This window comes from Papio anubis, chromosome 5 (assembly GCF_008728515.1).
Source record: "Papio anubis isolate 15944 chromosome 5, Panubis1.0, whole genome shotgun sequence".
NCBI lineage: Eukaryota > Metazoa > Chordata > Mammalia > Primates > Cercopithecidae > Papio > Papio anubis.
Genome location: NC_044980.1, coordinates 132,902,607 through 132,928,485, shown reverse-complemented (window position 1 = coordinate 132,928,485; position 25,879 = coordinate 132,902,607). Strand labels below are relative to the sequence as shown.

Genomic DNA, 25,879 nt, shown 5'->3' with positions numbered 1-25,879 from the left:
TTGAGCTTTGGACAAATTTATTGAAACATACAGGCTGTTAGCAGAGAAATCATTCCATGGTGTGTTACATTTGGCCACTACCTTGAATGTATAATTTAAAAATTATAAATGTTTTTCACAACTAAGCCTTTGGCCAAAAAAATCATTTAGCACATATTTAAAGATCAATAAGAAATGGATTTTGGACATTAAAAAGATCAAGTCACTGAATTAAACAGTAGCAACCCCCACTAATCTAGAATCCCATAGTGCTGAAGGTAGAGGTGTCTGTGCAAAGCTAGTCACTTGTTACGGCAATCAGAAGAGACGGGGGCAGGCACACCTATCAGAGGTGGCGGCAGAGCTGGCATGACAGGACGGCTGGGCTGGTCAGGTGAGCATGTCCCAGAGACAGCAGCAACAGAGAGCAGTCCAGCAGGCTGTGAGGCAGGTGGATGGTCCCAGCTCATCTCTTCTTTGGTCTTCTACCACATACACTGGAGGGAGACGAGGGAAGGGGGTGAGAATGGACCGGTGCAAACCCCAGGCCCTGCAAAGTTAGCCTTCCAGGACCACAGGAAGGCTACAGCAGGGGGAAGCTATTGAGCAGACTGGCGAAACCGTGCTCCTGCCATTGCTGCTGATGAATGGAAGGAGGGTGGCTCAGCTCAGCTGCTTTCTCCCTCCTGCCACTCCAGACCCAGGTTGCCCTCACCCTCACAGGGACAAGTACTAGAGAACTTGCAGAATGGCCGCATGCCAAGGCAACCAGAGTTGGCCAACCCTACTTTGTAAACCAGGTAGCATGTCGTCCCCCCGCAGGGGAACTGGGGGTCATTTCTTGAGATACAGCTGACCCATCACCCAAGAGTAACAGAGGAAAGGGAATTAAAATCTTTTAAAAGGGGGCTTTAAACACTCGAATAATTATAAAGGGAATTAAAATCTCCTTTTAAAAGGGCTTTAAACACTCAAAGAATTACCAAGAGCCCTGGTTTTTCATTCCTGGGCAATGTACAATTTCAGAATGTGCCCCCAACCTCTATACCTTGACATAAACGATGAAACAAGGCAGGGATGAAAACCTGGCTGAGTGGGTGGGTGGCTGGAGCCTGTGTGGTGTTCCTGAGCCTAACATGCTCACTTTTCCTCCAAATGAAGTTGGAAACTTGAGCCCTGTCATGGCTAAGTGGTCTATCAAGAGATCTGAGTGCTAAACAAATCCATAGGTCAAGAAGGACCCCAACTACCCACTACTTGTCAGCTGATTTGCGGCATTAGCTTCTCTTCCCATAAGAACATATTTTAAATGGCTGCTAGTCAATCTCTGGCCACTTAAAATCTCAAAACAACCACTGTCATCAAATTCATAAGCAGTAAGCATTTCACTTTTCCAAAGTTCAGGAATGCATGAATCTTATCAATTAAACCAGTTCTTTGGGGGTTTTCTTTCAGTTTTCTTGTTTTGTATCTGTTTTCAGACCCCTCTCTTGGCAGCACCTCTCCCTGGAGCCTGGTGTCATCGCTGTTACAGAGCACGCTGAGTGGGTTGGTAGGGAGGTTTTCCAGGTCCTCCCATTGTATCAGCTGCCCTCTGCACGGACATGTTCCTTTTCCTTCTTCTGTGGCACAGGTTTAATCCCAGTCTACTTTCATTTGGCCCCACTCAGCAGCACAGGTCTGGGTCTAGCTGCTCTTCACCAGGAAAGCTGCTCAGAGGGAGAGGATGAATGGCTCATTTATTCCGAGTCCTCCTAAGGTCAAGTACCTGATTTCGTCTTCACAGCAACTTTGAGGTAGATACTACCATCACTCCCACTTCACAGGCAAGGAATTCGAGGCTTAGAGAGGTTAGGTCTCTCGTTCAAGCACACGCGATGAGGCAGAGGCAAGGGCAGGATCTGAACCCAGGCCTTTATGGCTCTAAAGCCTCTGGCAAGCCAGGCTTGCTCAGGCCCAACTGGGATAGAAAAGGGATCAGAAAGAGAACAGAGGTGACTGGGCTACAACAAAGTCTTCTCTCACATCCAGTCAGAGCCTACCCCACCCACTAAAGGGGTCACTGCAGCAGGAGAGCCCCAGGTAGAGTGCCCCTTCCATCTGCCTGGATGGCCTGCCCACCCCAGGATCCTGCATGGGCAGCTCTGGACAGGGAAACTGGAATACAATGGTGCAAATCCACTTGAATAACCCCTTCCCTGTGCTCTCCCTGTCACAGGATTGGCTCGCCTGCTCCTGGGACAGAAAGCCCCCTGCCAGCTCTAGAAATAGCCTGCTTGATTCATGTGCAGGCCGTCCCTGGGCTTCAGGCCAGAAACTCAGCTGGAGGCTGGCTGCAGTGGGAGGGGCCCCACAGGCTCTCTTAAGTTACCATTTATTGAGGTATTCACAAGTGCCAGGCCCTGTGCTGTGGGCTTTCTGGACATGGGGCCATTCAGTCTTCATGACCGCCGTATGGGGCGTGGGCATCAGGACATCAGTCAGTCTCCTCACTGCTTCCCCTTCTCCCCAGCCTCCAGGGACAGGGCTGAGGTGGTGGTCATGCCTTTCTCACCTGTCCGAGTCCCTGAACCTCAGGCAGCTTAGCTGGGGAAACAAAAATGTCCTAGTCTTGCTTGCTCCACCTTTTTCCTCCAGTTTAATCAGGTTCGTCCTTGCCAGGGCTTTCACATAACATACTTGGAAACATGGGGAACTAGGGACTTTGAACTCGTTACTCCCAGGCAGTGCTGACAGAGGTTAGAAACAGCAGCAACAAAACGGAGGACTTCAAACCAGAGGGCTGTGACAGCCACGACAGGGGCGTTGAGTGCCCACACATACCTTAGAAACCCGAGTCACTTATTTCCTGGAGCACCAAGTTTCCCAAAAGCCTTAGGACCTTTTCACCTTTAGCTGAGGACAGAATCTCTGCTCCTGGGCTGTTGGGAGGATGGGCAATGGGAAGTAGTGCGGGTCTGGAAGTGGGAGTGACCTGCGTTTTCCTTGCTTCAGTCGCCCAAAGCGGGGATGACTAGCGCAGGAGAAACCCCTAAGGTAGGCCTCACAGTTCCTCAGAGCACCTGCGGTGGGGCCCAGAAATTTTACAACTGCATCTTCTAGATGCAGGGTCCAGGGTACTGCATCTCCAGAGGGTGCACTGAGCTGCACAGCCTCGTCTCTGCCCCAGGATCCCCACCCACCCGACAGCCTCACTGTTCCTGGCCTTCTGCTCTGCTACCACCCCTGTCACTCCCCACTTCCCAGTGGGGGACTCTGCCTGAGAACTCGTGCACTATCCTGGCTGGCACCCCATGCTGCCTGGGTCCTGGGCCACTCAGTACTTGAAGCTCAGGGCCCCCTGTGCACTAAGGCTTAGCTGGCAGTGCAAGTCACCCAGCAGGAGCTGTGGCAGAGGTGGCCCCAACCCAGGTGTTCCACACCCAGAGATGGGCCATCCTGGCAACTGCCTCCTCTACAACCAAGCAGAAGACAAAAAGCGGGCAGAACTATGGTTACATAAGATGTTAAACCGTTTACAGAAACTATCATCTTGGCAACTCTTCTCTCAACTTCTGTAAATGGAATGCTATTTAAAAACATAAACCTTTTAAAAAAGAAGGGTAAAAGGGAGAGGGGTCAAAAGAGCAATGTCGGGGCTAGGATGGTAACAGGCTCCACATTTCCAGGCGCGTTGGTAGCAGTCAGTGCTCAACCTGGGAAGAGGTTCTGGTGCCCGCTGTGGCTGCTCAGATTGAGCTGCTTCTTGGAGATCGAGTGCCCCCCTGTGGCCAGTCTAGGGACCGGGGCTGGGTTCCAGCTTCTGACAGGGGCAGGGTCTTAAGGATTGTTTTCCTTCCATCAGCATCAGCGCCAAAAGGCTCATTCCCTATTCGCTATCTAGTGTCTCAGACCACCCTATTCAATGGGCCCCAGGGAAGAAGGGACTATTCCCAGGGGACTACAGGTGGCGTGGGGGTCAGATCCAGGGGACCCTACACTGGCTTGCCTCTCTTGCCTGCAGTCAGCCCTTTGAACCAACCCTCAGTATTCTCAGCCCCAGTCTGATGTGGGGCCTGCAGAGGGGCAGGCACCCAAAGCTTTGCCACATGGATGCAAACACAGTGTGGGGCGGGGAACGTGCAGGGAGAGGTGCGTGAGCACACAGATGTGGCCTAGGAGCCCAGGCTAGGTCAGAAAGGCCCAGGAAGCCCTGGGTCTCAGGTGCACAGCAGCTTTGGGAAGAGTTGAGCAGCTTCTGGCAGGGGCACCTCCCGCCTTCTTGCCTTCAAGCTGGAAGCAGAAAAGATAGATGACCGATGCCAGGCCTGTCCACCAAGCTCTGGGGTCTTCTCCAGGGCCACCAGTGCCCACTGCAACCTTGGCCACCAGACACACTAACCAGTAGTTCCCTTGGTCCCAGGATCTAGGATTACTGTATTGTACAGCCCCAGAGGTGACATTCACATGGGCTACTCAGAAACCTGGTCCTGGATAGGCAATGGGCAAGTGGGGCTCCAGTTCCCACAGAGATCAGGGCAGGGATGACCTGCAGGAAATGTGAGTACAGGCCTTCTCAGGTGAAGGCTCCAATTCTCAGTCAGCCCCATTCTGGCACCTGAAACCTTCACCTGCACGGCTCGGACTTTGTAAATGATTAATCGAGTGTCTTAACATGGTAATTGAGCCTTATTAGGTCCTTCTTGTTTCTGCAAGTGTCTGTACCAGTCCCAACCAAAGAGAGCTAGGCAGGAAAGGCAAACAGAAAGACCGGAGCCTCCCAGAGGGTTCTGATGCCCGCAGCCTTCTTGCTCCAGGAGTGAGGAAGCAGCACCATGGCCCCTTATGGTCCAGACCAGTGATGGGCACACAGGGCTGGCCCTCAACTGCTAAGACAACTACAGACACCGCACCTTCCAAGAAGTGCCACCAGGGGATATGATGGCTTTGCCAGTGGCAGGAGGACCTGTAGTCTGCTCAACTGCCCTTGCCCCACATTGGGCATCTAGACTGACAGAAGGAGGCCAACCAGCTCCGGGGAGGTTCAGAGATCACAATAGCCCTGCTCGGATGCGGGAGTGAGGAAGGGAGGGGAAATCTTTAAAGCGACGCCGTCATTAAGGCTCGAGACCGTAAGGATGATCCAACTTGCTATGGCTTCAGTTCAGCTTTCCTTGGATGTGCAAGTGCAGTGGCATCGTTGACTACCCAGCGCAAAGAGGCTACACTGATAAGAACAAAATGTCCTAAAGGCAATGCCACTGTGCCTCTGTTCAAGGCCAGTGAGCACCAGGTCCATGTGCTGAGTGGGAGAGTGATAGGGTGAAGGATGAGCAGGAACAGCAGAGGGACCAGCCCAGCTTCTGTCCTTCCAGGGAATATCTGGGTAGAGGCAATCAAGGGTCTGTAGTTTTCATCGGATTCTTTGAAGGGTAAGATAGGATTAGGAACCTCTTCCACTTTCCCCTTCTTCTAAAGGGAGGTGGATATGGAGCTGACAGAATCAGCACAGCCTTGGCCCAGGATCCACAACAGCAGCTGCCTTTGCCTCCTAAGCTCAGAGCCTTCCCTGGGCCTCCCAAGCCTCTCTTCCTACCCTACTCCTCCTGCCTCCTTTTCCTGAAGCTTCAGCTCTGGCCTGGCTTTTCTGTGAAGCTGAGTCCCAAGATACCCACTCCAAGGTGAAGCAGACTGGGAGCTGGCCAACCAACTCACCCACCAACCTGTGCCTCAGCTTACTGCAGCCCAACGCAACAAGCATTCAGGCTGCCATTGCTCTCTGGACAGGTGTGGGTGTTTACATGGATTGGTCTGGAAAGGGTGAGGGTTCGCCGAGCTGTGGATGAGTCCTTTCTTGTAGGTCTTCAGAAGTACATTTGCCACTATCCTGAAGTGGCATCCTGGGAGGGAGGCTGCCCCTGGACAAAACCAAGCAGCTATCCCAGGGCCAAGACCAAGCCCTCCCAGAAGCTGATGAAGCCTAAGGGACCCCAGGTGAATGAGTCATCTCATTTACTCCCAGTCAGTCCTGTGAACAGTAGACCTAATAACACAATTTTTGGATAAACAACAAAAACCATCTAGTAGATCTGGACAAGCTGGGCCAGCCTGACAAGGCTGCACTGCCAGCACCCGCTGTGGTCTCATCCTTGGGCAACAGCTGCTAGCGCCACTAGGACAGGGTTGACTGTAGATACTGAAACAATGGAGAACTACTCAGATGCCAGGACTACAGTCAGAACTACCTTGGGGACCACCTTGGCCAGTCATTTTTTGGTAAGAAGAGGATGCTGAGCTCAAAGAAGGGAAATAACTTGACTGAGGTCACACAGTGAATTAGAGGCAGGTCCTGGCCTGTCACTGCACACTCTTGCCTTCTGGCCCAGTGCTCACTGCACAAGATCAGGCTCACTTCAAATCAGACAGCATCTTGGCTGCATGTGACCTGAAATGTGGCTATGCATCAAGGGAATGAAAGGCCTCCCTATTCTCTGTGCCCCAGTTCTCCTCAATCCAAGATCTGTGTGTTAGGTTCAGATCTAGATATCTCCTTGTTCAGAGTGTCCCAAGGAGAGTCAGGGCCCATCACCTCAGGATGACCTGGTCCAACAGTCAATTGAGATACGGAGTGAAGTCTGTCCACAGTCACAATATCAGAGTGAAAGGTCCCTCAGTCTCCATCCGCCACACCTCCACCTTCCACATGAGGGTGTGGGAGGAGTAGCTGCTGAGGAGCCTGAGCAAGGTGTGTGTGAGGGAACACCCGGGTGCATGTCAGCCTCCCTCATGTGTAACTCAATTCCAGTGCTGGACGCTGACAATTCCCGGGCAAGTGGCTGGAGATCCAGAAGTGCTTGGTATTTTCCAGTAAAGACCATGTTACTCTACAAGAAGGTTATCACCCCATTTAAATAAAACAGAGAAAATAAGAGCTTTTAAGAAACTATGAGCAACAAAAGAAGAGGTTAAAACCAGGGCCCATTTTCCCCATGTCCCTGCCACCAACTTGGGAGTTGGGCAGATCTGAGCCGAGATCCTGGCTCTGTTCTTCCAGAGCTGGATGATTTCAAGTAAGACACTTGATCTCTCTGAGCCTCTGCTTCCTCTTCTACAGGATGGGAAGGAAGACAGAGTTGTACAGCTACTGCCTTAGATAACACAGGAAAATGATGTAATGAGAACATAGTTAATATCATTAAGATAGGTCAAAAATACAAGCTCTCAATTTACAGAGAGGAAAGGTTCATCATGGGGTTTCTTAAATAGTGAGATCATATAGTACATTTCAAATGCTATTCTTCATAATTTTCTAGGCCATTGTCTATGTTTACAGCACTGCTAAAGAACCGAGGTGCCTGCCGTACTGGTGCAGCACCGTCCTGTTTGCTGGTCCAGGTGCATGTACAAAGCTTGGTCTTGCAAAACATCATGCAGTGAGCAATCCAAGCCACAAGACTGTAGGGACGCGCACATCCACAGAAATGCCACAAGGTGACTGTGGTGCTCGACAGCTTGTTGTGGACAGGATGGGTTCTATCCAGGTGAGTTTATAAAAGATGAAAGACGTACAGATAATAATTTAAGTCAGACTTAAGTAATTCACTTTATTTTTGTAAACCTGAGGAGAAAACCAAGAACTTCTTATACTGGTGAGAGAAGGAAATAAAAAAGGGAATCTCAAATAGTTTACGGGGGCAATGTCCTCTTTTCTGTTACACAAGACTTTAGTAAGCCATCTTCCACACTCTGAGGGGAAGACAAGCCTTAGAAACAAACTGTTTTGTATTTGGCTTAGAGGAGAGCAGTTTTACTTTGATCTTGACGCCAGCCAGGAGATTTGGTGAGGGACTGAAGGGCAGTAATGGGGAAGAGTACTCGAGACAGGATGAGTACATAAGCAGTTCTTCAGCACCCGCTCTTCTGCTAGAGTCTTGTAATGCCACTGCCTCAGATAGACCAAAGGACCACAGTGTGAGCTGGGGAAGATGTCACTGTCAAGATCAAAGGGGAGGAAGGGGTTGACAAGTATGAGAAGTCCCAAAATACACTTGAGAAGAGGACAAAATGTTTTTCTGGGCCAGGTGCGGTGGCTCATGCCTGTAATCCCAGCACTTTGGGAGGCTGAGGCGGGCAGATCACCTGAGGTCAGGAGTTCAAGACTAGCCTGGCCAACATGGCGAAACCCCATCTCTACTGAAAAGTACAAAAATTAGCCAGGCGTGGCGGCGGGCGGCTGTAATCCCAGCTACTTAGGAGGCTGAGGCAGGAGAATCACTTGAACCTAGGAGGTGGAGGTTGCAGTGAGCCAAGATCGCGCCACTGCACTCCTGCCTGAACAAGAGCTAGACTCCATCTCAAAAAAAAAAAAAAAGAAGAAAATTATGAATGAGGCTGTTATACCAGGCAGAAGAAATTAAGGAAAATCTAGAGAGAAAAACCTAATCACGCCTAGTACATGATGGTTCTATGACCTTGTGATGACGGTGTAAAGACCTCGAGGGAGGGAGGATTTTCCAATTGTGGCAAACAGTGTGTGATCTTGCTCATGACCTGCTTGGAAGTGAGGCACAGGAAGACCACGATTGTGAATGATGGTGGCTGACCTGACTCAGAGCATAACCCGGCCCACAAGTCCCTCAACGTACTGGCCATCTTGTAATGGCTGTTCCTTTACCCAATTTAATGAATAGTATACCTCATTTACTGCCAACTTCCAAAGACACCAATGTAATCATACACTAGGGGCTTTAACTGTAGAATAATTACAACCCAGCAAATGAATGGGCAGGCTGCCTGCCATCATTAAAGGTTATGGCATGTAAAGGTGAGCAACCAATCCCACTTAAATACCCATTAGGCCCCAAAATGATCTATAGATTTGATGCAATTTCAATAAAAATCCCAACAGGAGTTTTTAATAGATAAACAAATTCTAAAATTTATGGAAAGGAAAGAGAACTAAAATGACTAAAACAAGATTTAACATAAAGCTATAGTAGTCAATATAACCGGTTAATGGTATTGGCAAACAGACACATAGATCAAAGGAACTGAATGAAGAAGACAATAATGGACCCACATGAGCATGGCTAACTGGTTTGACACATAAGCAAAGGCAATTCATTGGAGAAAGCATTTTGAAAAATATTGGTATGGTATGCAAAACATCTCACAAAAACCCTCAGCCATTTTAAACCTCACATTTTATACAAAAACTAACCCCAAATGGATTATAGATCTCAATGAAAAACATATAACTATAAAATATTTTGAAGAAAACATAGAAAAGCATCTTCATGACCTGGGGTTAGGCAAAGAGTCCTTAGACTGACACCAAAAGCGTGATAAAATGAAATAAAAAATTGATAAACTGAACTTCATCACAATGAAAATTTTTGCTCCATGGAAGACACTGTTAAGGGGACGAAAAGACAGGCTACAGACGTAGAGAAAATATGTACAAATCACAGCCAACAGAGGACTTGTATCTAAAATATATAACAACTCTCAAAAGTCCACAGTAAGAAAACCACTCAATTTGAAAGTGGATAAAAGACTTGAAAAAACACTTCACCAAAGAGGATATACGGAGAGCAAATATGCACATGACTTCATCACTAACTATTAGGAAAACACAAATTAAACCCACAATGAGATGCCACTACATACAATCAGAATGGCTAAAATAAAAATTGCTGACAATGTCAAGTACTGGCAAAAATGCAGAGCCACCAGAACTCTCATTCATTACTAATAGGAACGCACGATGCCAAAGTCACTTTGGAAAAGAGTAGCAGTTTCTTAAGCCTATCATATGATCCAGAAATTCCACTCCTGGGTATTCAGCTTAGAGAAATGAAAACCTATGTTCACACAAAAACCTGAACATCAATGTTTATAGCAGATGGATTCATAATCACCTAGAAGTAGAAACAACCCAAATGGTCCTTCAACAGGTGAATGAATAACTGTGGTACCTCTAATACAATGGAATACTTTTCAGCAATAAAGTATCCAAGGATCCTCATAGAATACACCAGCAGTTAACACACCAATGATTTTGCTCGCAAGGCAGTATCCCAAAATGACATTCCAGGGCAAAACCTAACCATCCCAAATCTCCCGTGGCCAAATGCACTGCAAAATCCCAAAGACCGGGGGTTTTCAAATGTATTCCTCAGGGCCCTGAGCTTTCATAAAAAGTAGGGGGTGGTTCCTCCTTGCCTCAACCACAGCAATTCTATAGTATCTATTTTCCAGACTGGAGTTGCATGTAGAGTTTCCTTTCAAAAGATGTATATTAGCAAAATCTGTGATGGTGGTCATGAAAGATCTAGACTGTTGCTACTGTTCAGAAGGACCTCCCCAGGGCATGGATGGTCATCTGTTTGGTTATCTATGTGCTAGACCCTCTAGCAGCTACTGCAGAGGACATAGTCTAGCAGCTACTGCAGAGGACATAGTCTAGCAGCTACTGCAGAGGACATAGTCTAGCAGCTACTACAGAGGACATAGTCTTTTTGAGGAACAATGTCTCCTCTGTTCAGGCTCAAAGCTGAGTGACATTAACCTGACTCCCTTACTTGGTGTCTAACCTTTTTGGAATTCAATGTTTTGTTAGCATGCTTCTGTCCAGTTTAGTGGGGGCTCCTGGCCTTCCTGCCTCCACTAGTTCTTTGCACCTGTGAGCTCACCTGTTCCATGCTTACACAAATGTCTGCTTTTCTCCAGGCCTGAGGAGCCCTGTCTTCTAGTTCCAAGCAGTCTTGTCTTTCCTTCTGTTGATTTCCTTCACAGAACAAGAACTGGAGAAAAGTCCATGCCCTCAGTGAAAAGAGTGTGGATACTTTTGCATTCTCACCTTACCTAATCTCTCAGCAACATTTGATGTTACTGATCACTCCTCTCTTCCCAATACATCTTCACTCAGCTCTCAGGACATCCCATTCTCCTAGCTTTCTCTCCCTGACTCCTTTGCAGATCCATCCAGAATTCCTTAAAGCTCAGCCCTACACTGCCATCTTTCCTTTTCCCTCCATATCTCCATCCAAGTTGATCTTACTCACGGCCACAGTTTCAATGATCAACATGCCAAGGCTCTCCACATTGACATCTCTAGCCCAACCTCTCCTCCAAGCTTCAGGTTTATATACAGTTGCTTACCTGACATCTCCACTTGAATGTCTCATAGATACTTTGAAACCTCAAACTAACCCAGTATGTTCCCCTTCTCAACCAAACATGATTCCTTCCTCTTGTTCCCAACGCCGTAAACATCACCACCAGGCATCCAGTTCCAGTCAGAAATCCAGAATCATCCCTGACTCTTACCTTCTTCCTCAATGTCCATATCCAATCCATCACCAAGTCCTGTTGATTTTACTTCTCAATATCTCAAATGCATTCATTTATCTCCATAATTACCATGTGTACCTGTGCCCGACTCCAAACCACTCTCCACACAGAAGCCAAAGGAATCTCTTAAAAACGCAAATGTGATATCATCCCTTTGCTTCATATCCTTCAACAGCTTCCCATTACTCACAAGACAAACACAAAAATCCTTAACTTGGGCTATGAGCTCCCATCTTGCTCCTGTCTGTTTCTCATCTCCTCTTAATGTCCCCTTGCTGTCTATGACACCAATTTCCTTCTCCACTTTATCAAATGAGTCACCATCTTTCCTGCCATTGGGCCTTGGCACCTGCTGTTCCTACACTTTTGCCTACTGACATCTATATATCTTTCAGATCTTAGCTCACTTCACTGCCTTGGGGAAGCCTTCTTGGACTGTGCCAGGTTGTTCCCCTTTTATATGTTTTGATGGCATTACATCTCTTCTCTTCACAGGGAAGAATGATGTCAGTTATTATCTGTGGGTTTATTTAATGTCTGGTTCCCTCCCTGGAGTATAAGCCCTGCAAAAGCAGGGACTGGGGGTTTGTTCTGTGTGGTCTGTCACCTGGCACTCTGGAGCTACGTTTACGGAATGCATGATTGTCTCTGTAGAACCCGGGTGGTTTCCCTGGAGCATACACAGGACAGACTGAAGAACTGCTCCCCTCACAGCTGAACTGACCCCAAGGTAATGGTGTGACAAAGATGGGCTAAAATTTTCTCATATGTGATCCCAATGGAATGAATAAATTATTTCCACCAAGTAATAAATGTAACATTTTAAAGAAGTAATCTATTCACAGTAACATTAAAATTGTAATATACCTAGGGAAAAAAATCTAATTTTAAAAACCAATAAGGATATGTGAGAGCTATACGAAGAAAATTATAAGACTTACAGGACATAAAAAGAAGACAAAAATAAATTGAGAGATTCCTTGTTCACGGTGGGAAGACAATATTATAAATATGTCAACTCTTTCACCAATTACTTGATAAATTACATGCTGTTCCAATCAAAGCTAAATGTAGTTTTCTGTAGAAACTAACACACATTCTAAAATGTAGATGAAAGAGTAAAAGGCCAAGAAAGCCAAGAAAATTACGAAAAAGAGTAAGAGGTATGTGTTTATGCATGTGCTGGTGGAAGGAGGGTACACATCACACCAGATTCCTGATTCTAGCTAATATTCTAATTCGTATATGGGAACTTGGTATATGACAAATCTCATCTCAAATTAATAAGGAAAGGATTGAAACTGTGCCCCAAAGATTAAAGACACCAATCCCTAACAGAGGTTACAAGATGGCAGACAAGAAACAACATGCTGAAACACTAAAACGCCTCTGCTTATGAGGCAAAAGAACTGGCTGAAATCTGTTAGAACCAATATGGCCAGCTGGAGTTTGGATAGAATGAGCCTGCTGATGTCACAGCCTGAATTTCCCTGCATGTTTCATACTAACCCCTCCCCTGAATTTGCCCATAGGATCCATGAGGTAGCATGAAGAGATTATTATACATGCCCCAGGACTTTCCAAACCTCTTCTTTCCTTCCACCAACCACCTCTAATCCTGGAATCCACCCCTCTAACCTTTTCTAATAAAATTACTGCCTTAAAACCAGGACAGGGAGACAGATTTGAGCTGGAATCCTGTCTCCTTGTTAATCAACTTATAATAAAAGTATTTCTTTTCTCAAAAACCCAGTGTCATGGAATTGGCTTCTAGCACATCAGGCAGTGAGCCCCTTTTGCTTGGTAACAGTATGATCTAATTAATACATGGAGCTGGAACTACCAAGATGGAAAAACAAAACTAGAATCTTATCCTATACCATGATAAAAAAAATAAAATCAGGGCCAGGCGTGGTGGCTCATGCCTGTAATCCCAGCACTTTGGGAGGCTGAGGTGGATGGATCACCTGAGGTCAGGAGTTCAAGACCATCTTGGCCAACATGCCAAAACCCCGGTCTCTACTAAAAATACAAAAATTAACTGGGCTTGGTGGTGCATGCCTGTAGTTCCAGCTACTTGGGAGGCTGAGGCAACAGAATCGCTTGAACCCAGAAGGCAGAGGCTGCAGTGAGCCGAGATCATGCCACTGCACTCCAGCTTGGGTGACAGAGCAAGACCTCGTTTCAAAAAATAAAATAAAAATACAAAATTAGCCAGGTGTGGTGGTACATGCCTGTAATCCCAGCTATTTGGGAGGCTGAGGCAGGAGAATCACTTGAACCAGGGAGGCAGAGGTTGCAGTGAGCCAAGATCATGCCATTGCACTCCAGCCTGGGCAACAAGAGTGAAACTCCGTCTCAAAAAAAAAAAAAAAAAAGAAAAAGTCAGGTGGACTAATGACTACATCTGAAACATTTTTAGAAGAAAATATAGACTCATCTTTATGAGCTTGGAATAGAAAATGAGTTTTCAAAGACTAAACCATACAAAGCACGAGGGAAAGATGATAAACATGACATCCAAAATTTCTCATACTAGAAAATAGACTATAAAAAGATTAAGAGAGGCCGGGTATGGTGGCTCACACCTGCAACCCCAGCACTTTGGGAGGCCGAGGCAGGTGGATCGAGGCAGGTGGATCATAGCTCAAGACCAGCCTGGAAAACATGGCAAAACCCCGTCTCTATTTTAAAAAATACAAAAATCAGCAGGGTATATGGTGGCACGCACCTGCAATCCCAGCCACTTGGAAGGCTGAGGCACAAGAATTGCTTGAACCCAGGAGGTAAAGGTTGCAGTGAGCTGAGATCACACCACTGCACTCCAGCCTGGGTAACAGAGCAAAACTCCATTCAAAAAAAAAAGAAAGTCAGATAGGAAGAAGATATTTGCAAGCCTATAAAAGATATATTCTATCCACTAAAAATATTAGTGGATAGAATATATAGAAATTCCCTACAAATCAGTAAGACAAACCAACAGAAAAGACAGGCTAAGAATATATATAAGCAATTCACAATTCACAAGATATGTACAAACTGCTCAAAACTTACATGTTTATGTTCAAGGTCACTAGTAATCAGGGTAGGCGAATTAGTGAGATACCATTTCACACCTACGAAAGGTGCTAAAATTTAAAAATCTGCGAGTTATTTTCAAAGAAAGAAGAAAATAGAAATTGTGCAACAGTAGTTGTTTATTCCAGTAACAGGAGGTAGCAGGGCTGTAGGGAAATACTTGGATTTTAGCTGCTCAGTCCAAGTTGTCCAGGAGGCAGCAGCAGCAGAGAGCAGCCCAGCAAGCAGCCAGGACTGCCTGACACCCGCTGTCCATCTTCTTTTCCCGTTCTATCACGTACACTGTTGAAGGGGATGCAGGGCAGGCAGGGGAGAGAGAGACCCAGTCAGAGGGGACTTGGAGTGGCAGCATCCTGGTAGAACTTACCACACTCTGCAGAGACTGGTTCTGTCTAGATTGTTAGCTCCACGAGGGCAGGGCAGGGGCCAAACTGATCTGATTCACTGCCCTTTCCCTGCTTTAGTGTCTGGCACACATCAGGTACTCAGCAGCTATCAGACCATTTTCCTGCCACCTCTCCTTCTCCAAGCTGACCAGGAAACCCAACCCAGTACTTTATTTATTGCTTGTCCAAAGTGATCCAATTCTCAATGCAACCCTTGCCCTGAGCCTGACTCCTGCAGCCTGATATGGCAGGCACCAGAGGAAATCTTTACACATGATTTTATTTAATCCTCCCAACAGTGCTGTATTACTATCATCATTTTATAACTCGCATATACTATTAGCAGGAGTGGGAATGGACAGAATCTCTTTGAAGGATAATTTAGGGGGAAGGGGAGAGACAACAACTGCAACCCAGAAAGTTTGTATCTGGAATTTATCCTACAGAAATAATTGTCCCAGTGTTCAGAGATCTATGTAAAGTATGGTTGTTGCTGTATCAAAATAACCCCAAACTAGCTTTAATGTCTATCAAGTGGAGTCCAGTTGGGTAAATTAAAGCACACCACATAATAGAATACTACACAGCCACTAAAAGAACCAGGTGGTTCTTCCACGTGGCCAATAATTTAAGGGATGAAAGCAAGGTCTAGAGCAGTGCATCTGTTTTATTTGTACAATAAGAAGGATATACACACAAACACACACACGTTTCTGAAAGTATACAAGAACTTAAAAAGTTCAGGGTGTGGAGAGAGGTGGAGATTTTCACTTTGCTTTTACATTTTTCTCAAATCATGGCTTGTCTGATTCCAAAGCCACACTCAAAGCTGCTCCTGGGGGTCCTCATGGCAGGAGGGTGGGGCCTGGCTAGTTTTAGAATGCCTTGGATCTCTTCAAACATCTATTTCAACTGCTATAAGATAGTTCCAGGGGCTTTAGGGGCAGTGGGCACTGACCAATCTGGGCTCCTGGCCCCAGTGGCCCCATCCTCAGTTCTGCGCTGCCTCCCTAAGTCACTGTTACCCAGACACTTCACATGGTCCAACTCCCCACAACCATGCTCCTCTTATAGCCTGACCTGGTACCTCCTAACCCATAGTTCCACCTATCAAATATGCCTTAAGTCCAATTCTGTCTCCTCTCAGGCACTGTGGCCTCTGTGAGCTCTAGGCTAGCACTAGGACTTCTGCTGGGCAAACCTGGCAAGTAGGGGATGCTATCAAATCACAACTCCCCCTCCAAGGAGCTCAAACCAGAGAGAACCCCTACACTGCTGCAATTCCTGGGGCTAAGTCCCTATTAACCCTCTCCCCCCGGCCCATGCCAGGTCCCAAACAGCTCATTAAGGCTCCTTTTGCAACCCCTGGCCCTCCACACCAGGTGGCAGTACTTTAGAATTTACCAAATCAACCCCAGCCTCTTCTCTTAGGGTTGTGGAAGGTAGTCAGGAGCCCACCTGAGCCAGGTTCTGGAGGAAGAGGGCATCAAGGGAGCAGGCACCATCAGTCTCTGCCTATGCACAGCCTTGAGGATTCCATGATGCTCCAGGGGCCACCTCCAGGTCCCTAACCAGCCCCCTGGCTCCCCTTACCCCAGTGAGTGTGAACATCCATCATACTCTGTTTTCTCCTCTCACTTCCTCAGCAGAGCCCCTCCATTCTTGACTCCCACACTGCTGCTCTCCACCTCTGCCAGTCAGTGACCTCAGCAGCACCAGGACTCTTGTCAGGAAATTCAGTGTCTACTCAGCTGACCTTTGGTAGTGCCCACCCCACCCCTTGGCCTTCTCTCAGCATCAGCAATACTGTCACTGGGCTCATCCTTTCCTGTGTCCTGGAAATATCCCCTCCATTTTTTTTTTTTTTTTTTTTTTTTTTTGAGATGGAGTTTCACTCTTGTTGCCCAGGCTGGAGTACAGTGGTGCAATCTCGGCTCACTGCAACCTCCGCCTCCTAGGTTCAAGCAATTCTCCTGTCTCAGCCTCCCGAGTCGCTGGGATTACTGATGCATGCCACCACACCCAGCTAATTTTTGTATTTTTAGTAGAGACAGGGTTTCATCTTATTGGTCAGGTTGGTCTTGAACTTCTGACCTCAGGTGATCTGCCCACCTTGGCCTCCCAAAGTGCTGGGATTACAGGTGTGAGCCACTGCACCCGGCCTCCCTCCACATTTTTATTCTGCCTACTCTTCCTCTGGGGCCTCCAATACCACCCTCGGTCGCTGGGATATGGAACAAAGCCTCTTAGCCAAGGCAGCTGCCTATTCCTCCCAGATTCAGGCTTTATCATTCTTTTCCTCCTCCTCCTCAGACTGACATCTGTAGAACTCTGCACATTTACAGGTTTATTCAAAATCAATGCAAAGGTAGCATTCACACGTCAGTCTATTGCCTCCTCCGGCAGCACACTCCCACTGTCCTACACTTAACGACCCATCATGTCCTTTGCTCAAAAACAGCCAAGCCTCCTACTGCCTCAGCACTCTCCCTCTGGCCACCTAGACTGTTCACAGTGATTCCATGGATCCCATGGGTCCGAATCTGGCCACGTCCAGCAACCCTAATACTGAGCTCTACCCCCAGGGCCTCAGATACCTCAGAGCCAAATCTGTGCCTAGCACAGACCAGCCCCATGCCTGTGTAGGACACACACAAAAAGACAACCCTAGCTGTGTTCTCAGAAAACCTCTATCCCTATCTCCCCAAGTCCGTCTCCTTACCAAAGCTGTGCCCCAGCTGTTCTAAGCATTTCTTCCCAGGAATCTGAGGTTCAGCCAGAAGTTAGTCAGGTGAGGGGGTTGTGGGTGAGAGAGGTACTAGGTTTTCATCAGATTCTGGTGATGGAAGGTTCAGAGAGAAGCAGAGAACCTGGGAGCTCTAGGTGGTTCCTCCAAGACGCCTTCCTGACCTACTCCATTAAGGGTCTTTCTGATTCTGAATTCCTGCCAGCACACTGTAACTGCAATCATTCAAAAACACCCTTAGAAATATCAAGCAGTCCTAGCGCTGAGGCAGAGATGGGCTCAAGTTGAGTATTTAGATGAAAAAGCCAGACTACAGGCCAGGACATTTACAGTGTCCAGAAGAACAGAGTTTTGCAGGTAAGAATCGGAGACTTTTATTCTGTATGACCGTGATGTTTCCCTTTTTCCTTCTGTTATTAGAATAGAACAAAGAAAATAGGACTGTCTCAGAAGTGGCTGGCTTATTGTCAGTGTTTCCATATTCCCTAACTAGACTCTAAGTCCCTAAAGTGCAGGGTACAGGCTTTCTCCACATGCTGCCCCTATAGGGCCTGAGACACAGGGAGGGAAGGCTGGCTGGGAACTATGAGCAGCACCAACATCCTTCTAGGCAGGGGCAGAAGGCTACGGTGGGCAGTCCCTGCCTCACTCACAAGATCCACATGGCCCACAGTCTAGGTCCTCACCACATCATGAGTTCAAAGTCTGCCAGTACACTGGGACTGATCTCAGTATCTTTAGTTATGCAGTAGTTTGAGTTGGCTCATTTGTGAATCTACAGAATTGCTAGTAAGAAATTAACACATAGAATAATCACATGCCCATTAAGACAAGAGTTCCACAACCAGCCATCTCTACTCCCTAAATGGCCTGGCAAATACAGACGGACACTGGCTCAAGGAAGCCCATTATCACCCAAGTGTGTCCTTAGCAGGTATGGGGAAAACTGGTTCTGTGCCAAGGCATTTCAGAAATATACTTTCCTAGGAAGTTACACATATGTAATTCTAATAATTCTAAATGTTGTATAAGAATTGGATGAAACAAAAGCAGAGTACAAAAACTGGAAGACATGGGGGATAATACCATGCTTGCACAAAGCTGCCATGAGGGGAAGACAAGTGGCTTCAACAGCCTTAGTCATCAGCAGGCTCATGGTTTCAAGTCTTAAGAGCCAGGTCTGGGGACAAGGCCAAAAGACCAGCTCAACTAGGGTCAGGAAAGAGACGAGTCAAAGTCATTAAGAGCCCACATCACTAGAGCAAGCTGGCTGTAGTAAGGTGCACTGCCTAGCCCAGTGCCCACCAAGCGACAAGGATTCCCCCACAATCATAAGGAAGTGGCCGGCTGAAATGTGGTCAGTGAAAGGGGATTTATCAAACTAGAATTATAAAATGTTGTGAAAGCCTATCAAATATCAAAATGAAGTCTGATATTATGAGTGTCCAGTGGTAGTTATGCTGGAGTCTAAAATTAGATGATGAGTAAAGCTGACTTTTGCTCAGCAGTGAACAGTGATTCATCAGAAACTGATCTTCAAAGACATCTTGCTCCTTGTGCTTTAAACCTTTACCCAAATGAATTGAAAGTAGGGACTTGAACAGATATTTGTACACTCATGTTCGCAGCAGTATTATTTAGAAACATCGTCAAAAGGTGGAAGCAACCCAAGTGTCAATAGATAAATGAAATGTAGTATAAATATACAATGAATATTATTCAGCCTAAAAAAGGAAGGAAATCCTGACACACGCTACAGCATGGATGAATCTTGAGGACATTGTGCTAAGTGAAATAAGCCAGTCCAGAAGGACAAATACTGTATGATTCCACTTATATGAGGTACTCAGTGTAGTCAAATTCATAGACACAGAAAGTAGAATGGCGGTTACCAGAGGCTTGAGGTAGGAAAAAATGGTGAGTTGTTATTCAATAGGGACACAGTTTCAGTTTGGGAAGATGAAAAGAGTTTTGGAGATGAGTGCTGGTGAAGGTTGCACAACAATGTGAATGTAATTAATGCCAATGAACTGTACATTAAAAAATGGTTAAAATGGCAAATTTTATGTTATGAGAATTTTATCACACACATAAAAACCTGCATTATTTTTTTCTTTTTTTAAGAGACAGGGTCTTGCTATGTCACCCAGGCTGGAGTGCAGTGGTGCTATCATAGCTCACGGTAACCTTGAACTCCTAGACTGAAGTGATCCTTCTGCTTCGGCCTCCTAAATAGCTAAGAAACTTGCATTATTTAATTCTCTGTTTATACATGAGAATTCCAGGACACTTCAGCACTTGGGGAAAAAGACAACAGAGCTGAGCTTTGCAGCAGGCAAAACTCTGTACGTTGGTGGCTCAGGACGTTCTGTTCCAGCAGCAGCTTGAGTTCTCTTTGGTTTGGTGGCATGAATCAATCCTGCAGGCCCCCGGGGCCAGCCTGGACTCCAGCCAGCCAGAGACACCTCATGGTCACAAAACAGTAAGTCCACTCTGCCTGCCTGTGTGCCAGCCTGTCCTCCTGCTTGAAGACTCTTCTAGACTGCTCCAACTATATCTCACATCCAGCAAATGTGCTGAAGGAGAAAGAAGCTGCTGTTGCTGACGCTTAGCTCAGTCTCCTTCCCACCTCACATGCTCACTCTGCATTTTCCTGACATAGCCAACCCTGCAGAGGAGTCCAGAAATAAAAGACATCATCCCTGACTCAGGCAGCTCACAGACCACTTGAAAAGAAGAGACAAAGACTCATCTCAGGAAGCTCACAGCCACATGCCAAATGGGGCAGGACCAATAATAAACACAATTGGTACAAAATCAGGACAGATCCTTTCAATGAGTTAAGGTGAGAGGAATGTTAATCTTATTACCACCCTCTCCTCATTTCTCTCTTCTTGCACTGCTACAAGAAAATTAAGTAAATGATGGCTAGTGAGTGGCTCACCAAGAAATGGCCATCATCTTAGATGGGCCCTGGCTGCCACAGCCAGCCCTAATAGCCCTGGCTTCTGACTGATAGGGCCATCATGGCCTGACAGTCCCTTGCCCCCAGGATGGAACCATAGGTTAGGGTGATTAATGCATGAACTATTATTTCATACCCTGCTGAGCAGCAAGAATGATGCTTGAAACCAGGGAAGCATAGAAACAAAGCAAGGAGAGAAAAGGTAAGAGTGAAACAGAAATAGAAAACGACTCAGAAACCAAAAACCCCCAATGTCAGTGGCCCTTGAATATAAGACAACTACTGCCATGATTTTAGAAGGCTAAATAGAAATCAGGGAAATGATTTCCTCCTGGTTTTCAGGCACTGGATTACAGAAAAAAAATAGAGAGGTTACTTTGAGTGGAGCTGGCTCTTTGGAACTTGCCCAAATGGGCAGAGATCACCAAGGAGGTAGCTGTTGGGTTTTTCCAATTAGTGCCCAGGCACAGGCAGGCACAGACTACTCTGTTATCATCAATGTTAGCCTGATTCACATTGAGTGCTAGCCCATGAGTTTCATTCAAATAGTACTTGCTGCATTTTCTAAGAAGGTAAACACTGCCATATCATTTTTACTGAACATAAAACGTGTTTTATCTTAGGTATACAGACCATAACTGGCTTCTAAAGGTACCAGATTCCTGTGTTACTGATTAACAGCTCCAGCAGATATATTTATGCAAAGCACCCCAGGTTGTTTTCTTTTTCTACTGTCAGGCTTAATTTTATGACAGTAAAAATAGTAGTGTTTTCTCCTGAATGCACCTCAGTTTAGAGCCTGGTACACAGTGAGTTCCAAGGTCAGGGATGGGACAGGATGACCATTCTCAATGAATGTGGTGAGAAGGTGATTCAGGGGCAACCCTCATTTGTAAGGACTGTCCCCTACCCCTCCCCTCTACTACCTGCAGCACACTGCCCACTATTTCAGAGAAACAAAGGCCATTCCTTGTAGATTTGCAAAGAACTGTGTGGGGTGCCTGGGCTATGCCAAATTATCCACCGCAATTCCTGCTGTTTTTTAACACTGTTTTCTAACACAAGCTGACATCAACCCAGAATCAAGGGCAAATGGTCCTGAAAATCCCCACTTTACCCACTGAGATGTGATTATTTGGCAAATGTTGAGGCCAGAGACTTCACCAGCGGAGAAAAGGAGACAGAAGTGGTGCCCTGGCTTGTACAACTGTGACTAGGACTCTGGCCCTGGAAGACAGGGCCAGAGTTTAGGGAAACAACTCCCTTCCATAGTGAACTCTATCAGGGCTGGCCAGCTTGTCACTGAAGCCAGTTTAAAAAGTCTCCACAATCATGACCAGCCTCTTGCCATGAAAACCCTGGTGGAAAACTAAGTAAGGTTGGCCTTGTAGATGGAGCAGGTATGTAGGGACCCTCCAAAAATATGCCAGGAAGGCCAGAAGGCATGTGATTTCTCCCCATCTGGTAGAGTTCAGCTGCCAAAGCGGTGGTTTTATTTACAGCACTACCAATTTGGAGAACTAAGAGATAGAGCAGAAGGACTCTCAGCAAACTCCAAAAGCCCAGTATACAGCATACTTGACCTAGGGTACACTCCTGGATAGTGTGTTTGCAATGCTGCTGTCATCATCTGTCCATATCACAGCACAAGCAGACCAAATCCCTTGGGCCTGGCAGCCCACCAAGGAACACAGGACAAAAGCAAAGAGAGGCAGTGCTAGAGTTGGGACACCCTAGGGTCCAACCTCAGTGCCACCTTGAGGGTGTGACAGCCGCTTCCAGCTTTAGTTTCCTTGCCTGTAAAATAGGGATGAGATTAGCACCTATTCCTTTATTGGGTTCTTCAAGAACTTGATGAGTTAATCCACACAGGCCAGTGCCTAGTATACAGCGGGTAATTCTGTATATGCTAGCTGCTACTATTGCTCCCAAAACAGAGATCTGAAGGATGGAAGGCAGGGCTTCCCAATCGCTAAGAAACCTGGAAGCAACATGGGCATTACATAGAACTGATACACCCTACATATAGTTGCATTTTACACAATGAATTGGAGTCTTTTTGAAAAATGAACGAGAGACATGGAAATGGGAAAAAAAGAGGTATCTGTTGATCTAAGGTACCGCCTTAGTGCAACTCCTTGTGTACATAGAACTGATACACCCTACAGATAGTTGCATTTTACACAATGAATTGGAGTCTTTTTGAAAAATGAACAAGAGACATGGAAATGGGAAAAAAAGAGGTGTCTGTTGATCTAAGGTACTGCTTTAGTCCAACTCCTTGTGGATGCTAGGCTCTAAAGTGATAATCCAGGAGGGCCAGGGGCACTGCCTCCTAATGATATTCACAACCACAGCCATCCTTATTATACCCACCATATCAGCTAGCTGGAGCGGGTTATCACCAAGAACCCTTCTACCAACTCCCACCGTCACCACTCTTCTCCCATGATTGAACAGGGAAATGGAAATGATCCTATTTAGCAATTCCTTTTGACCTCCAAGATAAACCCTGGGGACCCTCAGCTCCTAATTTTATCTGGATAAAAATGTTGAGGACTGCAATATCACTTATCACTCTATGCTCACAGTTTACCACAGGGCACTCAGTAGGCCTGGCACACAGGAGACACTAAATGAATGAGTGAATGGACAAATAACCTGCCCTGCACTCCTTACCTCAGTTGGAAAAGTCTGTCTTATAAAGAAACTGCAGATATGGGCTTAGCTGGCTACACTATGAAGCAACTGCAAAGCACTGATAAGGAAAAATATGAGACCCAGTCGCTCTCAAGTTCTTAAGAAAGTGAGTCACTCCACTTCTGTCAGGTCAACCCTTCAAAAGAGATCTTGGCATATTCTGAATTTTCTAGAAAGGGGCTGAGGGCAGTCCTTGATATCAGGGCCATCACTTTATTCCGAAGGGAATAATCTGCCTGAGAGAAGATCTTGGAAGAGAATCAAGCAAGCAAAGGGAGCTTAGGGTCCTGAGTCCAGCTAGGCCAGGAAGAGTGCGCCCAGTAGCCACAGGATACACCTTTTCCACAGAGGCTTCAAATCTGCAGCCCCAGGACATCTTGCCCACAGCCCTGGGGAGTCCACGGTCACCCACTAGCTGCCTGACGGTACTTGGAAAGGGCTTTTTTTGGAGGCTCAGGAGGAGAGAGGAATATTGATCCTTCATAAACAAACTACCCATGATATACATTCTCCCCAAAAGCAAAAATTCATTTTTACCCATTAAGAACAACTCACAATATAATCTTGCACTCTCTCTCTCTCTAAAATTCTCCAGGCTGAAAAGGTATCCCAGGCTAGCAAATGGACTCATTTCAAAGGTTAATAAATGGAAAAGCTCAGAGGAAACCAAGGCACTACTTAAAAAAGAAAGAAAAAAGCCTAATGGAGATTTTTTTTTTCCTAAGGAAAACGCAACTGAAAATCATCAAAATGTTTTCTAAGCTGTTCCCAAGTTATAGTCTTTAAGCAAGTGTGTTCCTGGGGAAAGGGCCTGATGACTAGAACCTCAAGAGAAAGCTCAGGTACAACCCCCAGAACAAGAATGCGTCTGCTCTTTGTGTGTGTGTGTGTGTGTGTGTGTGTGTGTGTGTGTGTGTGTGTGTGTGTGTTGTAGGGGGAGAGGGCTCTACTCCCTCCCCTTGCTTCAGAAAGCCCTGAGTCTAGAAGCCTGAGGATGGGTCAGGGCAACCTTAGGAGTATGCTACCTTTTCCAGTCAGGATCCCAGCCTGGCTATACAAGGCACCCTTGATCAAATGAGGAAAAGGCCACTAAGCCTAGCAGGGAGAGAAAAGGAAGGGAGCAGTGTTAGCCTCTCGAGACCAAAAGCATTGCAGCTCTGATAGTATAAAAGCAGCAAGCTTCCTGGTACAAACTGATAAGATTTTCGACAGGAGTTGATAGGAAAGTAAATATCTCCTGGAGAAGGAACCCACTCCCTGAGAGAGCCAGCGTAAGCCTGGTACAGCAGAAGACCAGGGCAGGCTACTCAAACACTGCAATGATCTGCTCAATGGGTCTGTCTCCATGGACCCCCATCCCCTGCCAAACTGCCAGTTCAGCTCACAGGGGAAGAGCTGGGTCCTCTTCAGATCTGTATCCCCAAAGGTCTAGCTCTTACAGATACAGGTTCACTGGATTCAGAGATTATGCGTAACATACCTGGCTTAATCAATTTAAGTAAAATGTAAGTCCCTTAACCTCTCTGTGGGTAAAAAACTCAGCATGACGTCAACCGTGTGATACTAACATCTGAAATGGAGACCTCGGTGAAAGCTGATAATCACTCCTTAAGACTTGCATATTCTTAAAGACTGAGATACAGCCGAGGATATACAGACTATACAAAGTTATACAAACTTTTTTTTTTTTGAGACAGGGTCTCATTTTGTCACCCAAGCTGGAGTGCAGTGGAGTGATCTCAGCTCACTGCAGCCTTGACCTCCTGGGCTCAAGCGATTCTGTGGCCTCAGCCTCCCAAATAGCTGGGACTACAGGTGCGTGCCCCCATGCCCAGATACTTTTTTGTATTTTTTGTAGGGACAGGGTTTTGCTACGTGGCCCAGGCTCACGTGATCCACCCACCTTGACCTCCCAAAGTGTTGGGATTACAGGTGTGAGTCATTGTGCCCCACCTATACAGACTTTTTAAAGTTAAAAACACACACACACAAAACACCACACTCAACAACACTACTTTTTTCATTTCCCATCCTACACCAACATACTAACAACACTTTTATGTAGCATTATATTAGCTGCAAATACATCCTCTGGACAGAGACTAACATACCAGATGAATTTCAGAAAGGGCTATATCACAACATTTATAACAAAATGTTAACTGCTATCTCTGGGTATCAGTTATGCATTAATAATGCAAAGTAAATAATGTGCAAATAAATTATGCACATTATTTACTTTGTCAAAGAAAAAGCATTTCTGTAATTTAAAAAGTGGTTTTCTAAAAAGTGGCCAGGTTTCTCTGTGTGAGAGCCAGGGTATAACCCAGGAACAGGAACTCTGGCCTATTATCAAGGCTGAACTAAGTAGGGGTTTGGAAGAAACCAGCTCTTCTGGACCACTGATTGCTCTGGACTTGGTCCTCACACTTGTGTTACTGTCTGCTGTGCTAAGTTCCCACCCAGTGATAAAGACACCAATCCTTGCTATCTTCATTTTCAGCATTTTAATTATAATCATTCTATGTCATGTCCTGATTTTTAGAGCATCTCAACTCTGTGGCTCTGAGGAGCCACACTATAAGCAGAATATAATTGATTTTTTAAAAGGCACCAAATTCTACTAGTATAGACAGTTCTCCTGAGAGTGACTTCCATGAAAATCTATAGGAATCTTTAGACAGTGAAGAA

General features: G+C 46.1%; 1 protein-coding gene and 1 long non-coding RNA gene across 11 annotated transcripts in view; both read right to left on the bottom strand.

Annotated features, from left to right (window-relative positions):
- The window catches only part of CYSTM1 (cysteine rich transmembrane module containing 1), a 76,877-nt gene continuing 50,998 nt past the window's right edge, over window positions 1-25,879 (bottom strand). For 9 of the 10 annotated variants that reach the window (XR_004184007.1, XR_002522755.2, XR_002522756.2 and 6 more), the window contains one exon: window positions 1-476. Coding sequence is in view for 2 of the 10 variants with exons in the window: in XM_009209216.2 (XP_009207480.1) it covers window positions 370-476 (107 nt within the window). In the remaining 8 variants the exon portion in view is untranslated. Of the gene's footprint in view, window positions 477-14,490; window positions 14,674-25,879 lie in introns of those variants that run through there. The other variant, XM_031666804.1, reaches the window with a different exon arrangement.
- Window positions 7,539-13,261, bottom strand: LOC110743537. The gene is made up of 2 exons (XR_002522764.2): window positions 10,653-13,261; window positions 7,539-7,949 (listed from the first exon to the last, which is right to left on the bottom strand). It is a non-coding gene; the product is annotated as an uncharacterized LOC110743537 (long non-coding RNA).